Source organism: Geotrypetes seraphini, chromosome 3, assembly GCF_902459505.1.
Source record: "Geotrypetes seraphini chromosome 3, aGeoSer1.1, whole genome shotgun sequence".
NCBI lineage: Eukaryota > Metazoa > Chordata > Amphibia > Gymnophiona > Dermophiidae > Geotrypetes > Geotrypetes seraphini.
Genome location: NC_047086.1, coordinates 134,312,184 through 134,330,261, shown reverse-complemented (window position 1 = coordinate 134,330,261; position 18,078 = coordinate 134,312,184). Strand labels below are relative to the sequence as shown.

General features: G+C 38.0%; 1 protein-coding gene across 2 annotated transcripts in view; it reads right to left on the bottom strand.

The window, feature by feature from the left end:
• OTOF (otoferlin) overlaps positions 1-18,078 on the bottom strand; it is a 432,592-nt gene that overhangs the window by 154,338 nt on the left and 260,176 nt on the right. For both annotated transcript variants that reach the window (XM_033938296.1, XM_033938297.1), the window contains one exon: positions 91-199. In XM_033938296.1, the coding sequence (XP_033794187.1) occupies positions 91-199 (109 nt within the window). The remainder of the gene's footprint in view (positions 1-90; positions 200-18,078) is intronic.

Below are 18,078 nucleotides of genomic sequence, written 5' to 3'. Positions count from 1 at the left end.
ATAAATAAAATGTTAACAACGTGGAAACTGAAGTGTTTTATCCTTAGCAACTGTCATGTCTAAACCCAATTAAATGTGCTGGTTACAAACCTATTGTGACTTCAAAGTTAATTGGCTTATCTCCGCTCTTTCGGTCAACCATTGTGGCCTCCAGGAAGGCACCAAAAAGGAAGAACTCTTCCATTTTCCCGGTGCAGTTCTGTGAATAAAACATACCATTCAGGGTGCAATTGTGATGGGACTTAGGAACAAAGGGCAGTTCTGTGAATAAAACATACTATTCAGGGTGCAATTGTGATGGGACTTAGGAACAAAGGACTACAGTACTTGATATTTAGTGCACAGCTCAAGTGTTGCCCCAGTTTCCCCCAACCGTAGCACCACGATAATAGCACTGAATAACTGCTGCTTTACTATCTCAACCGATAATATCCACATCAGGAACAAATAATAAGCGCACAGGCCGTGATTCCATAAAAGATGTCTAAAGTTAGATCTAGCCGATCTAGGTGCCTAACTTACCCCTCTTTTACAAAAACGTAGCACAGTTTTTAGCACCGGCCGCGGCAGTAACAGCTCCGACACTCAGATGAGTCATATTAGACTGGCATTTAACACTAGCAGAACATACTAACTCAGTAGTAAAAAAAAAAAAAAAATGCTTTTTTGCATTGTGGAAATTAAGAACCATAAAAAATATTTTGATCCTTTGTCGTTCAGACTATTGGTTGCAGGCATTAATTTTATCTATTTTAGACTATTGTAACATCATCTATTTAGGAGCGCCCAAAAGAATTCTAAGGAAATTAAGGATAATTCAGAATACGGCTAACTGACTGATTTTTGGTTTTTTTAAAAAAATGACCATATTAGCCCATACTATCATTTACTTCATTGGCTACCTTTGGAGGCAAGAGTACTATTCAAATTTTCCTGTATCTGCTTTAAGCTGATATCGGGATTGTCTCCAGCTTACCTTTTTCCTCACTTTGTATTGTATAGACCATTAAGAGAAACTAGAAATTTTTACTTATTTGCTTATCCAAAAATTAATGGGTGTAGATATAAGACCTTCTTAGATAGGACCCTAGCATTTCAAGCTGGAAGACAGCAATCTTGGCTAGGTAAATGTATTCAACAAGCTATGTTATCTTATTGCTCATCTCAGAAATTAATTAAGACCACTCTGTTCGATAAGTTTATTATTTAATGTGAGTTTTATACTGAAACTGTATTTTACAATATACCTGTATTTTACAATATACCTGTATTTCACTGATTGTCCAGCTCTTTTTAGTGTAAACCGCCTAGAACTTTTGGGGCTCCTTTTATCAAGCTGTGCTAGCAGGATTAGTGCGGACATTTCATCACGCGCTCACCCCCACGGCCGGCTAAAAAACTAACACCTACTCAATGCAGGTGTTAGCGGCTAGCGTGGCAGGCGGTTTAACGCGCGTTAAACCTCTACCACAGCTTGATAAAAGGACCCCTTGGTTATGGTGTTATCAAAGAATAAAGTTATTATTAGTATTATTGGAGCTGTTACTACTGTTACACGAAAAACTGTTACACGAAAAACTGCACTACAGTTTTGCACTACAGTTTTGCACTACAGTTTTGCAAAAGGGAGGTTTAAAAAAAAAAGATTTTATAATCTTAATTGGCACCAATAATGAGCAATTAGCAGCTCATAATAGCCCAAAATTAAAATTAATTGGGTGGTAGGCGCTTAACTCAGCAGGGACCTATGACTTCAGGTAGGTGCCTAGTCCAAGGCACCTACCAGAAAGCGGGCACAGTTAGGGGCAGATCATGGACTTATCTTTGGCATATTTTGCACGTAGAAGTCTAATCTGGACTTAGGTACCAGTGGTTAGGTCAAGGCTTAAATAGGGGTTCCTAAGGTTCAGGTGCCTGCCAGCACACACGTCCACTTTAGGAACGATTCTATAAAGAGCGTTTAACTGAAGATTTTCAGGTGCTATGTACTGCATTCCTTGGTGCTGAGATGGATAACCTGGACATATAGGCCTCACTGGACACTACAGGCATTTTAACACATATTTTCCCACAGCCTAAAACAGCCTTCCTTTACAAGCTAACCAGATGGAACAGCCTGGACTTTGCTATCTGTGAACATATGTATCCTTTGAAATGCTAACCCAGCTGACCTCTGCTACAAAGATTTTGTCTCCATTCCCTGCTGGGAGGATACTTCTCTAAGGCTCTGCTGAGCTGTTATAAGTGCTGTATGACTTCACAGATGCAAGGCACCCTGGAAAGCCATAAACCATTTATAATGAGCAACATCCTCTGCAGAAGACGTAGGCGACTGATACCAAAACAGAACTTTTAAAAAAACATGCTGGACATTTGCCTATGGGAACCAGGTGCAGCTGGGCTGCTGGAAGGTCACCCTTGCATCTTTGTTTCAACTTTCTGCATAAGACTGTCTGCAAGGACACCATCCTGAAGATATACAGTGTTGTAAAACCACAAATTAGCATCTGCAAGGTGATAAGGATCTCAGAGCAGGAGGAAGAAAGTTCACCAAGAATTCTCTGTTTCTGCAAGGGCCCCCCTATTGGCGGGGGGGGGGGGGGAGTGAGAGAATCGTGGACTGAGAGGAGGAATAGTTAGGTATACAATTTTTGTACCAATAGGGGGGTCACATGACCAGAATTTGGGGATGTGCTTTTTGGAACAAAGGAAGAATTTCTCTGTATAAGAAACACGTGCATCACAGGTCGTGCCAGAGAGAAATTAACTTGGGTATGCCAGCAGGGACATGCTAGCCCCCTGCTAGGTATATGGGTGTAAGTTCTTCTCTCCATTGCATATTCTGAACTGACAATATATTTTTCTGCTATGCCTTTGCTGCTGTAATTTTGTAAGTTTTTATACTAACAATAAACAAATATTGTCTGTTTTTGGAACATACAATGCTGTCTCGTAGTCATTCCAATGAGGTAAAAAAAGCAGCCTTTTACTTCAGTGCCTATGTTTTTTGGCGTCATTTATTGTATCACAGCCACACAGCTAGTAACATGTTTCGAGAATGCCTTTGTCTAATTAAAAGATACATTTGTAGTTATGAAGGTATTGAGTTGCTCATATAAACCTTACATTGTTTTCATTTAAAATCAAATGTAAATACTGTATCTATAATAATAAAATGCTAAGCACGCATGCGCACTCTTATCCCGTGTTCCCTGAGTCCTGATCTGTCGGGATGTGGCCACAAGAGTGCGCATGCGCACTTACAAGGATCTTTAGTCCTTCCCGGCAAATGGTGGAGCGAGCGAGGAAGGGGGAGCGGCGAATGGAGGGTTAAAATCCGCCCCTTCTACTGACCGGACAATTCGCCCTGCTGCGTCTCTTCCCGGGGCTCGGAGGATGCCTCTGAGGGTGGTCGGGGCCTGGGCTGCTCGTCATCTTTCTATGTTTCTATCCATGTGTCCAGCTGGCTCAAAGCCCCCCACGGTGGCTGCTCCTCCTACATCCGGCCCCACATCCAAAGCCTCCCCGAAGGCTGGCTCCCATGAAAATGCTACCCTTCCATTCAAAGCTGTGGCGGCAGCCCCCCCAAGAGCCGCACCAGTGTCGGAAACCCCTCCGACGTCACAAAGTCAGAGACAAGGTTTCCGACGCCGGTGCACCTCTTGAGAGAAGCCGCCGCCGCTTCCCCGAACAGCAACACAACATTTTCATGGGAGCCAGCCCTCGGAGAAGCCCAAGAGGAGACAACACCGCAAAAAGCTCTAGCAAGGGAGCCAACCAGACCACGAGTGCGGGGCCACTGTAAATGGAGATCGGGTGAGGAGCCACCGCTTCCTGCGGCTTTGAAATTTGGCAAGGGAGCTGGCCAGAATGGGGTGGGGGACTTCTAAAATGTAAGGCTGCATGGTTTACAGATAAGGGAGAAGGGTTCCTAATGGACAGTGGGGAACATACAAGTAAGGGAGAAGGGCTACTGCTGGACGGGGGGAGCAGGAAGTAAAGGAGAAGAGCTACTGCTGGACAGGGGGAGCAGGGAATGGGGGGGGGGGTGATGCTGGACAGGGAGAGATAAAAGGAGAAGGGCTACTGCTATATAGGGGGAGCAGGGAATGGGGGGGAGTGCTGGACAGGGAGGAGGTAAAAGTAAGGGAGAAGGGCTGCTAGCACCCGTTAATGTAACGGGCTAAACAACTAGTTTCCTATAAGTTCCTACAAACTGAGAGAACTATACACAATACTCTTTATCCTAAACATTTTTTTTGAAATCACAGAAGGCCACTGAAGTAACTAATTTAAACTTCTATGTTATGATGAATTAGGAACAGATAATGAGACCATGCCATGATCCACGTTCACTATGTACTATGGTTATTATCTACTAAGGTCTAGAATTTCTTCTAGTCCTTCATCTAGCCACAATTTACATGGTTTTGCTGCTTTATGAGTGATTGTTGCCAAAGTTTTAATACTCTGTAATTTCATAACCATTAGAACTCATAGAACACAAAGCACAAGTTCTAAGAGTGATTAGTTTTGCATACATGCACAGATTAATCCATGTGTTGGCTATTTGTTAAACTAATAAGCATTACCAGTGCCCTAGTTTGAGCTTTGTAAGGTAATATAGTAACCAAAATGGTTCAGGAGTTTACAGAACCAAATAACTGTTTGATAGCATTCTATGATTGTTGGAAGTATTTCTTAAAAAATTTCTTCGAAACTTTCTATACTGCTTTTGCTAACATATAGGACAAAGCAGTTTACAAACTAGTAAAATGGGGGAGAAAAGGAAACACAGCTTTTGACAGAAAGTATTCAATCATCCAGGCTAGAAAGTGTTCTGACATTCAGAGGCAGATTCTCAAAACTAAAATCTGCCTTTAATGTGCTTGCTAAACTGGTTCCAGATGATTTAGCGTGCATGTATTTTAGCGGCGGATTATCAAAATGGCTTACCGAGGTCTTTTCCAAGTTTTCTAGCAGTCTCCGATACTGCCATGCAAATGTAGTACAACGAGGTCATTAATATTAAAATGATCACTCCGAGTGATTCTCTAAACTCGTACCACATTTGTGGCCAAAATTTGCCGACTGGTCTGAGCTGTTGTTGCCTTACTTTCTGATTAGTGCCTGAGCACTAATTGGCTCAGGCACTGACAGGAAAGTAGGCTTGACAGCTCAGAACCCCTCCCCCCCACTCAATGCAAATAATAATAAAAAAATGAAGATCAGCAGGAGAAATGCTCACTCTCTCCTGCTTCATTGCATAATCACCTGACATTGCAACGGGAGAGATGCCCACTCCTTCCCTTCCACCGCCAAGCAATGCCCCCCCCCCCGATACCACTCCCAGGAATGGAAGAGATGCCACTCCCTCCCGCTGCCATTAATTGAGCCTCCCACCCAACAACCCCCAGCAGTGGGAGAGATGCCTACTCCTTCCTGCCACCAAGCAATGCCCCCCCACAACACTCCCCCAGCAGTGAGAGAGATGCCTATTCTCTCCTGCCGCCAAGCAATGTACCCCCCGATACCCCCTGGCAGCGGGAGAGATACACTCACCCTCTCGTCGCTAACATCATGTGACCCCCCACCTGACCCAACACCCCCCCAGCAATGGGAGAGATACCCATTCTCTCCTACTACTAAGCAATGCACCCCCCAACATCCCCTGACAGTGGGACAGATCCCCACTCCTTCCCACCACAATGCAACTCCCTCTGACACCCCCATGCCTCCGGTGACCTCCCACCCCCTCCTCTCTACCTTGCTTAGGATGGCTGGCCAGAGGGGGGGTCGTCTGGGTCACAATGGCAGAAGCAGGAGGGAGTGGACATCCCTCCTGCTGCTGGGGGGTGCTTGTGTCGGGGGGGGGGTGTTGCTTGAAAGCAGCATTGGGAGAGAGTGGACTTCCCTCCCACTGCCATGGGGGGATGTAAGGGGGTTGCTTGACAGTGGTGGAGGGAAGGAGTGGGCATCACTCCCGATGCCAGGGGGAGTGTCAGGGTGTTGTTTGCTGGTGGGAGCGAGTGGCCACATAAGATACACCTGTAATACACACACTCAAGAAGTGTGCCATTGTTCCACCCCAAATAAAAAAAACAACTACTATAATTTATGTGAATTTTGTAAAAAAAATTTTCATGAGCCACAGTAAACACACATGCCATAGATGTGCTTTTTCACAGTGCCGGCACAGTACTAACACCCCTAGACCAGTTGCTGATTTATAGTTGGGAAAAGCCACTATCGCGCTTGGAGAATCATCTGGAGTTTTCATTTAAATATTGATGAGCACATTTGCATGGCAGAATCGAAGGCCGCTAGGAAGTTTGGAAAAGACCATGATAAGCCAATTTGATAATCTGCCCCTAAAATACATGCACACTAAGCCAGCTGGAGCAGGTTTAGCGACCTCGTTAAATGCAATGTTATGTTTTGAGAATCTTCCCTGTATTAATCTCAGTATACGTGTGGGTGTGTAGGGGATGATAAGAGGAGATAGGTATTGTGAAGTTCCCAAATGAAATGCTCAGAATGCGAGCAGCAGGAGTGTCAGTGCAATGGGATGATAATGAGAAGGAAAGTGGTTGTGTGTAAGGCTACTTCCTCCTCTTCCATTGCTCAAGGTTGACTGCAGTATTAGACCTGCTAGTCTCTACAATGTTCCACATGATTCATATACGAGGGTTACCAGATATCTGGGAAAATATAGACGGACTTTCCAAAACCTGACAAATTTAAGAGCAAACTAAAAAGCTTTCTTTTTAAGGATGCATTTGATAATTAGAAAGCTTGACTAGAGAGGCGTGGCTTGGCAGCGCACAAGATGGAGGCATAACTGCAGCGCTCTCCACACTCTGGGCTACTAATAGAAAATTTAAAAGGCTTTACGGTGTGTAATCCTTCTGATAATAATGGGAAAAGGCTGATAAGTATGGCGTCGGTGAGACAATCGATGTCAGAAGCTGCAGGCACATCAGGTGGGCAGCGAAATGATCAAAACATATTCAACTGACGCCGTCGAAAGTGCCAATTCCTGCTGAGGATGCAGATGTGTCTGACAAGGCAGATATAATGACTGAACTCCTGAATATCAAACTAATGCTTCAAGATAACGCCAATAGAATTATGGAAGTAAAGGAGGAAGTTGTAAACTTAAATAAACAAATGGAGATCACTAACCAACAAATGTCACAAATTGAAAAGAGTGGAACAAGTGAATCAGACAGAAAAGCTATGGAAATTTTGAAAAAACAACTTGAAGATTATGAAAATCGTGGAAGAAGAAAGAACATAAAAATTATTGGATTGGTGGAAGGATTGGAAGGGGGGACACCATTCAATTCTTAGAAAATTTACTGCCTAAAATACTACAACTGAATTCAAAAAGGTAGTTGGAAATAGAATGTGCTCATAGAATTCCAACTAGGAGGCCAGCAAACCAAACAAGCCCAAGGCCATTCATTTTTAGGCTTCTACGTTTTCAACAAGCTTTAGAGATATTAAAATTGGCTAAAGCAGATAGAAATTTAAACTATAAAGGTTCCAAGCTGTTGCTGGTACCAGATTTCACAAAATTGATGGCAAACAGATGGAAGCAGTTCCTTATGTTAAGACCACAGATGAGAGAAAAAGATTTCACCTATGGATTATATTATCCTGCAACAATGAGAGTAACAAGTGGGAATAAGACAGTGTACTTTGAAGATCCAGAGAAACTAAAGAATTACTTATCAAACACTAAGACAATGTCCACTTAAAGAATATTAGAAGTTTCAGATTCTTTGATATACTAAAATATAGGATCTGGTTTGAGTAAAAGAGGAACAGAAGGAAAAATATATTTTGTTGGTGATCATACGAAGAAAGAAGAAACACTTATGAATTTGTTATTCAGGAATATTGTTATTAATTCATAGATATTTACTTATTGATTAAAGCTTATTGCTTAAAAATAAGAAAGTGCAAGATATTTGATGCTGTAAAAGAGGTTATCTGAAAGAAATTTCATTTTTACTGTTGAACTTAGAATTTTTAAAATGATATAGGATAACAGTCTTGGGATTCTTCTGTTAAGAAAATTTTAAACTTGTTGATAAAAGTCATATAAGAGGAGTCTACTAACTAAAATTTAATCAATATAGTTACAGTTGATGGGAGGGGAAAAAAAGAATAAAAACAAGTTTTTCTTAAGATTTGGGAAGAATGGATAGAGATTTTGTTGGCTTTAACAGGGGAAGAAATTTAGATTTATATGCTTTAATAGGATTAACAAGAAAATGATATGAGATGAATTTTTTGATATGGTCATCACTATTCTTAAAGGGTAATTATTTGGGGGACTGCATAAAATTAATATTGATGCCAATATTATAAAGGTTTGGATATCACTATTGAGAGAGAAGTTGTTAAATAAAAGTGGTTAATTGAGGGACGATAGTAAAGGAAAGATATAAATTTTCTTCGAAGGGGTTAAGGTCAGATTTTAAAATTAAAAAAAACTAACAAATAACAATAATATAGAAGTAAGAATGCTTTATGTATTTATATAAATATCTAATATAAAGTGTTATTAATGGTAATCAATATGAATTGATAATATACAGGAAATATTGGGTATTAGTATAGGGTTTATATGAAGTCTTAGATAATTTGATCCTAAAATATGTAAAAAAAAAAAAAAAAGGAAAATATATATATATTTCTGAATTAAATAAATAATTAACGAGGATCAATTTTATGTATATATTCTTAAGTATATGGGATATAAGAAATATTGAATGGTGCTAAACTAAGAGGTTAACTTTTGGTGTTTTGGGAAGGAAGATATAAAGTAGCCTGGGGAAGGGGTATTGTGATTGCTAATCCTATGGTTGCTCCAAGACAGTCATTTCATTTCGGGGAGGGGGATAGGGGTGGGGAGGGAGTGTTTTCAATTAATGTATGGATGTGCAGGGGAAATATGAATCTGTTGAGTTATTTGATGATTTGTGATAAATTTTTTTTAGATCCTTTTTATTACAATATTATATGGAGTTAAAAATTTTCTCGTTAAATGTTAATGGCCTAAATCATCCAATAAAAAGAAAAAAGATACTTTCATTTCTGAAACAACAAAATGCAGATGTATACTATATCCAAGAGACACATTTATCGGCCATAGAAGCTAGGAAACTGGAGAATGGTTGGGTAAAGCATTGTTTTTTTGCCCCGGCAGTGGGGAAAAAGGCTGGGGTAGCCATATTGGTAAATAAAAAATGTTCATCAGCTTTTAAAATGGTATCTTCAGATCCTTTAGGAAGATGGGTACATGTGGAAATGAGCCTGGGAAATACTATGCTGGCGTTATTTAATATATATGCCCCAAATTCGAATCAAAGTGAATTTTTCAAAACTCTGCAACAGTTGATACTACCACTGGCTGCTTCTAATTTAGTAGTGGCAGGGGACTTTAACGCTGTCATAGATCCATTGATGGATAAAAAAAAACCTAGTATAATTATGAAATCATTAGGATTAGATAATTTTGTACAATCTTGTGATTTGAAGGATATATGGCGGATACTTCATTTTAATGATCGGGAATTTTCTTTTTGTTCACAAGTTCTTTCCAAGAATAGATTATATTTTTGTTTCAAATCAATCAAGTCAACAGGTTTCACAAGCCTCCATAGATCCAATTATTTTATCTGATCATGGGGGAGTGTGGATTAAAGTTAAACTTGCTGAACAGGATAATGGTAGATCTTTATGGAGATTTGGTAATACATTGCTTGTGGATTCTAATTTTCTTGAAGATTTTCAGTTAAAAATGACTGAATTTTTCCAAACTAATACTTCAACGGAAATTTCAGTAGAAACTTTATGGGATGCTTTTAAAGCTACCATGACAGGACAAATTATTTCATATTCAGCATATGTTAGGAAACAACTTAAAATACAATTTTCTAATTTGGAAAAGGAAATTAAAGTATTGGAGTCAAAATTGATTGAAAAATAGGAGCAAAGTACTCTAAAGGCTCTTTTAAAAATTAAATGTAAATACAATGAGATTGCTTCACAATTTGTAAGGAAAGATTTGTTTTCTCAACAGGCCATGTATTATGGAAGCTCAAATAAGGCGGGAAAGATTATTGGCAAATTATCTCAAAGCAAAAAAAAAAAAGAAGGTCAAACATTATTGCTATTAAAGATGAAAATGATAATATGCATTCTCAAATTGGACCTATTTTTAAACAATTTTTAAATTTTTATAAAGCTTTATATTCTTCCAAGTTTTATTTAGATAAAAGGAAAGATGGTTTAGAGTTTTTAAAGTTAATTAATGATCCAAAAATTCCTGAACATATAAAAAGAAGCCTAGAGTCACCTATATCATTAAAAGAGTTACAAACAGTGTTGAAGTCCCTTAGAGTTGGATCCGCTCCAGGTGGAGATGGTTTCATGGTAGAGTTTTATAAATCATTTCAAAACACCCTATTAGTTCAATTACTAAATTTGTATCAAGTCCAACTAACTAATGGTTGCATAAAAGGTACTATGGCAGAATCTGTTACTATAGTTTTGCCGGAGCCAAATAAAGATCCTACATTGGTTTCAAATTACAGGCCTATTTCTTTAATAAATGTAGATGGAAAACTTCTAGCTAAGACATTGGCACTACGCTTGGCTAAGGCTTTCCCTTTTATAATTGGTATGCATCAAACAGGATTTGTTGCTCAGAGACATTCCTCTAATAATACTAGATTAGCTTTGCATATGTTAAATCTAACAAAAGCTATGGAAAATCTAGCCTTTTCTGTATCCTTGGATGCAGAGAAGGCCTTTGATCATGTGGAATGGACCTTCATGTATCTGAAAATGGATTGGTTTGGAATAGGTTCAGGATTTATACAAATGATCCAAACCTTGTATAGTTCCCCTGCAGCTAGATTGTATATTAATAATAATCTTTCGGAGCGTTTTAGTTTGCAGAGTGGGATTAGACAAAGATGTCACTTGTCTCCTTTGCTTTTTTATATTGTATTACAGGGGTCTCAAAGTCCCTCCTTGATGGCCGCAATCCATTCGGGTTTTCAGGATTTCCCCAATGAATATGCATGAGATCTATGTGCATATTCATTGGAGAAATCTTGAAAACCCGAATGGATTGCGGCCCTCAAGGAGGGACTTTGAGATCCCTGTTGTATTAGAACCCTTGTTTAAATACAAGCGATTAAACAGGCAAAATATTCAGGGTATTCCATATTCTGATCAGGAATATAGTCTCTGCTTATGCAGATGATTTACTGCTTCATTTGAGAAATCCTGAAAAAAAACCATTCCATGTTTACTTGACTTAATGAGAAATTTGGAAAATTTCCAGTTTACAAAATAAATTGGAGTAAATCAGAAGTTCTACCACTTAATGTCCATTGTACAAAAGGTTTATTTGAAACATTCCCCTTTCTATGGAAAGAGGATGGAATAAAATATTTAGGCATTTGGATAAAAAAAACACATTGGAAGAAACAATAAAAGTGAATGAAAACATTTTATTACACAAGGTAACAGGAATGTGTGAGCAATGGAATCCTTTACATCAGGGGTGTCCAACCTTTTGGCTTCCTTGGGCCGCATTGGCCGAGAAAAATGTTTCTGGGGCTGCACAAATGCTGCAGCAAGACAGAGGAGGGAGCCGGCAAGATGATAAACACCTGGGGGCAGCAGAGGAAAACACTGCATTACCCTCGACCGTGGCCACACAAAATACTTCACGGGGCCGCATGCGGCCCTCGGGCCGCAGGTTGGACACCCCTGCTTTACATCTTTCTTGGTGGGGGAGAGTCCAAACTATTAAAATGATGATTCTGCCTGTGATTTGTTATCTAATGGGTATGTTACCAATTTTTTTTCAGGGGTCCTTTTATAAAAAGTTAAATAGTATACTCACAAAGTTTATTTTGCTGGGTAAAATTGCTAGAATTGCATTAGTATCTCTACAAAAGTCAATTACAGAGGGAGGGGTAAATTTTCCCAATTTTTATAGATATCATCAATCTTATATTTTACGCCAGGGTATATATTGGGTCCTCCCAGAGCCCATTGAAAATATTCCAGATTGGTTGTGGTTGGAATGGCGACTTATATTTCCTCTGCGATTATGCCATGTTCTCAGTATCAAAATGCCTAGATTATATAAAGAAAACAGATTATTAGTTGATACGTGGAAGACCTTATGATATGTTAGTAATTTAACACCTATTCCAATACATAAATCAACAAATCAGACTATATGGCTAAACTCCAAGATTCAAATTGGTAGATTTAAGGTCATCTGGAAGCATTGGATGGTGGCAGGAATACGAATTTTAGATGATGTTATATCTGATGGTAAGCTTCTTGAATTTTCACAGTTGCAACATAAATTTGGACTTAATAAATCACAAAGTTTTAGATGGTTGCAATTGAAGCAGGCTATTCAGGTGGGGTTCCCTGAATGGAAAAGTTTAAATAATCAATGTAGTTTGGAATTCTTATGTTTTCAGGTAGACTTTCTGGGACATCAGGCCGAAGAGTGGTATAAACGGATAGCTGGATTTATAAATAAGAAACCAAAAACTGGTCTTAGGGACATTTGGAGTATTGAGATTAAGCACCAAATTTCTGCATCTCAATGGCCACGAATTTGAACTTAGGGGTTGAGATGTACAATGTCAGCATCTATGAGACAAACGTGTGGGGTTTTTTTTGTTACATAGAGCATTATGGACCCCAGTTCATTTACAAAAGTTAGATAGCTCTAAGTCAAATAAATGCTGGCATTGTCATCTTAAAGCAGGGACTTTAGATCATTTACTGTTCTATTGTCCATTAATTTTGGCTTTTTGGAAATCAATTTGGGGACAAATAAATTGTTTGTTGGAAAATCCAGTGGCATTATCCTATGATACTGTTTTATTTGGCATGTCAATGAGAGCTAAAAGCCAAATTTCATCAAAGAACAATAGACTATTACTTATTATGATAGGTGTTGTTATACAACAAATTACAAGCAATTGGAAAAGGCTTAATTATAGTTTTTGGTGGAATTCCTTATGTCATATGTATAAAATGGAAAGAACGTTAGCTACACAGAAAGGGAATTTCAAGAAATTTCAGGAGGTTTGGGAACCATTAACCTTTGGGAACCTTTTTTCCATTGCAAATGCAAGCAGTGTCTCACTTCCGGTTCACCACACAATTGTTCTTCTCAAGGCCCCCCCGCCGCCGCAAAGCGGCGGCACGCTGTGGACTCCGCCCCTCTCGCTGGTACATGCTATTTAAAATCAAGCACTTTGCGGCGCACGCCGCAAAGGCGCGCGCCAAAGGAGCGCACTTAAGGAGCAGGTCATGCTCCTTAATGCGCTCCTTTGTGCGCTACTACAGTGCGCTCTTAATATATTCCATCTTAATACTCTACCATATAGGTTCATTAATTCACTTCGCTTTTTCAATACTCTTTCGATCTGGTTCTTCTTTGCAACCATACTCAGTCTGAATCCAACTTATACATTTCACCAGTTAGTTCTAAACCCATCTCTATTTAATATGGATAATTCTGCCACTCCTCTCTCAGTCATTTGGGGAAACAGACCTCTTAAAAAAAACAATCAACCTTCTAATTCACGCATACCTGAACGTATAGAAATCCCCTTAGTTTCTCCCAAGAACACCACTACTGATTTTATCTCTCCTTCAAACATTTCTAATAGTTTGCATCTTAACATAGGATTAATCAATGTCCGATCAGTAAAAACTAAACATCATCTAATCAAAGATTTAATTCTGCAACATTCCTTTGACGTACTGTGTCTAATTGAAACTTGGTTAACAGAAGGCGAGGAGGCTTACCTTTCCTATAGCTGCCCTTTAGAATATGCATATTTTTTCCATCATCGTCGTTTTAAACGAGGTGGAGGACTAGCTATCATTTTCCGTAAAGCTTTACTACTAAACATTGACTACTCTCCAACTAATTCATCTATTGAATTTCTACAATTCTCCTTTCAAACCAAGCCTAGGCTGGATGCTATACTCTTATATTTGCCCCCTCCTGTTAATAACGAAACTTTAAACCAACTACAATCACTTCTTCTTGACTTTGGCTCTTCTACTTTAAATCCCTTAATTCTAGGTGACTTTAATATTCACTTTGATGATCCAAACAACTCTCAATCCAAAACTATTCTAACTCACATTGATCAATTAGATATGTATCCACTAATATCAGAACCAACACATCATTTAGGACACACTATTGACATGGCATTTTCTTCAACTTCCCAATTAGAAAATTTCCATTTTAACTTTTGCCAATCAGTTCCTTGGTCAGATCATTTTTTAATATCAATATCACATATAGTAAAATACATAAAACCTCAAGCCTCCAAAAAAACAATCAATTTTAGAGATTATAACAATCTCTCCTCCAGTATTATTTCGGCAGCACTCCCACCAGACTTCTTAGACTTTCCTTCCACCTCTATGGACGACTCTCTCCTTCACTGGACAGTGAATACCAGTTGACTTCTGGATATAATAGCCCCTCAACAAACCAAAATTATTTCTACTAGGAAATCTATTAATCCCTGGTACACATCAGAACTTACTCTTATCAAAAAACAGTTAAGATCTTTGGAGCGCAAATGGAGAAATAATAAATCCCTCTCCAACACTGAATCATTTAAAGAACATTCCAAATTCTACAAATCTAAAATTAATTTCTCCAAAACAAAATATTATTCAGGTTTAATTCAGAAAGCTCCAAATTCTTCCACTCTTTATCGCATATTAAATTCAATCTCGCATTCCAACAAACGAAAAAACCAAGATAGCTTACTTAATCTCACATCTCAAGATCTTGCATCATATTTCACTGACAAAATCGACAAGATCAGATCCACATTCACCATTAACTCACCTACTAAACATGACCAAGCATCTATTGAGGTTAGCTCACTCTCTTCAAAATGTTCCTACTTCAAAATTCCAAATCTACTGGAAATAGAATCTGTCATAAAATCCATGAACATCAAAGGTTCCCAATTAGATTCAATTCCCCCTTTCTTACTCAAACGCTTCTTTACGATTTTTGGCCCAGCTATTCATACTCTAAAAAGTGAAAGTTTAAAACAAAGTATCGTTCCCGTCGTCTGGAAACATTCACTCATTCACCCAATTATTAAAAATTCCAAAATCAATGCTGAAGATCCATCAAATTACAGACCTATTGCTAATCTCCCTTTTTTATCTAAAATAACTGAGAAAGTCGTGTTCAATCAGATTTCAGATTTCATTGAAAAAACTAACATTCTTCGCCCCAACCAAACAGGTTTTAGGCAACATCATTCCACAGAACACTCGTTAATAGGTATGACTACCACTATCCATTATTACTTAGACCATCATCAATCAGTTCTCCTAGTTTCATTAGATCTTTCGGCAGCTTTTGACACAATCGATCATAATTTATTATTAAACAGACTTCAATCAATCGGTATCTCAGACCAAGTCCTATCTTGGTTCCAATCCTACTTTTCTGATCGTTCCTCTTCTGTTTCTTTTAATAACACAACCTCTGATACTTTTAATACAATTTACGGTGTCCCTCAAGGTTCCATATTATCTCCACTTCTGTTTAATATATTTCTTGCTCCTTTGTTGACCTTATGCCAATCTATAGGCTTCAATGTATTTGCATATGCCGATGACATTCAACTCTTACATCCCATAGATACCAATAATCCTTCCGACTCAGCATCAATTAATATAAAATTAGAGAAAATTCATAACTGGTTAAATGAAAATAGACTAGCATTAAATATTAAGAAATCCAACGTATTACTCTTCCCTTGGAAGGAGAATTTCAATTTACAGCTCCCCATTTCCATTAAGGGTCAACCATTACAAGAGGTATACAATATAAAAATACTAGGCGTTATATTTGATCAAAAACTTACTTTTCATGAACACATAAGTAGTGTTATCAAGTCTTCATTTTTCAGGCTCCGCCAAATCCGCTCTGTGTCACAATTTCTTAGTATTAAATCTCTCAACATTCTTATTCATTCCCTTGTCATTTCAAAAATTGACTATTGTAATGCGTTGCTTATAGGAACAGCACAAAAAGAAATTAAAAGATTACAAATGATACAAAACACATCTATAAAACTAATTTGTAAAGCTAAAAAATTCGACCATGTAACGCCCCTTCTTAAAGAAGCTCATTGGCTACCAGTTGCCCATAGAATATTATACAAACTTGGTCTGCTTACTTTCAAATCCCTTTTCTTTAAAACTCCAGCTTTCATTCACAAATTATTAATACCTTACACTACCAAAAGAACTTTAAGATCTGCAGAACAACATTTATTATCTATCCCATCTTTAAAAATAATAAATACGCGCCGTCAGTTTATGTTCTCCGTTATTGCTCCCCAAACCTGGAACTCTTTCCCTAGTTACTTAAGAGAAGAAACTAATATAGAAAAATTCAAAAGTAAATTGAAAACTTTTCTTTTCAATGATGCATTTATAAATTAATTATAACATGATTTTCAAAAAATCAGAAATCATTTTTTTCTCTTTTTCTATCACCCTACCCTCCCTTATGTACTTTCCCTATATGTCTCTCCAGACTTTTAATACAATGTAAATTCTCCCCTTAATTCCTTATGTTTCCAATTTTGTCGCATTTGTCTTAAGTTGAGTTTGTTTTATTTATTGTAGTAATAATTTTAACAATGTTATTTTATCAAAATGTATATCGCTTTGAATCCAGATAAAGCGATTAATCAAATTTTTATTAAACGTGAAACTTGAATATTGTAATGTTTAATTATTGTTTTTTCCCTTTAAAAATGCACATCCGGGAGGGGGGAGGGGAGGATGATGATAATGAATTTAGTATGTAAATCTGAGATCCATGATAAAAATGTTAAGTATTGGAAAATGTGAATGATTAGGGGGGAGGGGGGTTTAATTCAGACATGGGCATTATTAGAGTATTAATATGTGATATGGAGTATAAAATTTTGTATTTACTGTTACACTTATTGTACATTTTAAAAAAGAATAAAGAATTGGGAAAAAAAGAAAGCTTGACTAGAAGTTTCATTCCAATTCCATAACTTCTCTGAGGTTCACTGATCTCTCCCTTCCTATTGTTTTTTTTTTACCATAATTGTCTTCTCTCCTATCAACAATTTGTATTTCTTTCCCCATCCTTTCCTCTTGTTTTAATATGTTTGTAAAGTCAGTCTCCAATATGTTTTGTAAGGTTTAGCTCTTTGTTTGTTTTTTTGTCCCCTAAATTTTGTAATTTTACTGATGTGTTCATCGCTTAGAATTTTGAACAAGCGATCAATCAAATTTATAATAAACTTGAAACTTGAAAGAAATAATATCTTTCTTAAAGATTTGGGAAGGGGTGAAGGTTATGTTTACTGTTTTTATGATTTCAAAATGATTGTTATATAGGCAGGATATATTTGTTATATGATACTTATACTTCTAAGAACTAATGGATAATTTGATTGATAATAGGGGGTAGGGAGGGGGGGATATTACTTTGTTAATGTCATATAAGATTAAGTGTTGTTTATTGTGCAAACTGTTTTCTTTACTGTTTTCACTTATTGGAAGTGTTAAAATGAATAAAGAATTACAAAAAAAAAGAAACTTGATATCTGAAGGGCCACTGAGCATGTGCGGATGATGTCACATGCATCTGTGTATGCTCGGAGGCTCTCCAGACTTGGCGTAAAAGAAGAGATGAGGTTGTGTGGGATGGGGCTGGAGGCGGAACAAGGCAGATTTTGGGGCAGAACAGGGCGGTATTTGGGTGGAACTGGGCAGAGCCATGTGTCTAGAATTTTTTAGCTTCAAATATAGTAACCCTAAGTGGTGAAGGAGAAAAATTGGTCTGACATGCAGTTACTTTCTTCCTCCTCAGTTTTTACATATTACATTCCAGGAGTGAGGAAGAATATTCCAAACACTGTCCCATGGCTCAGTTGCGGATGTACTGTGGAGGAAGGGGGGAGGGAATGACGA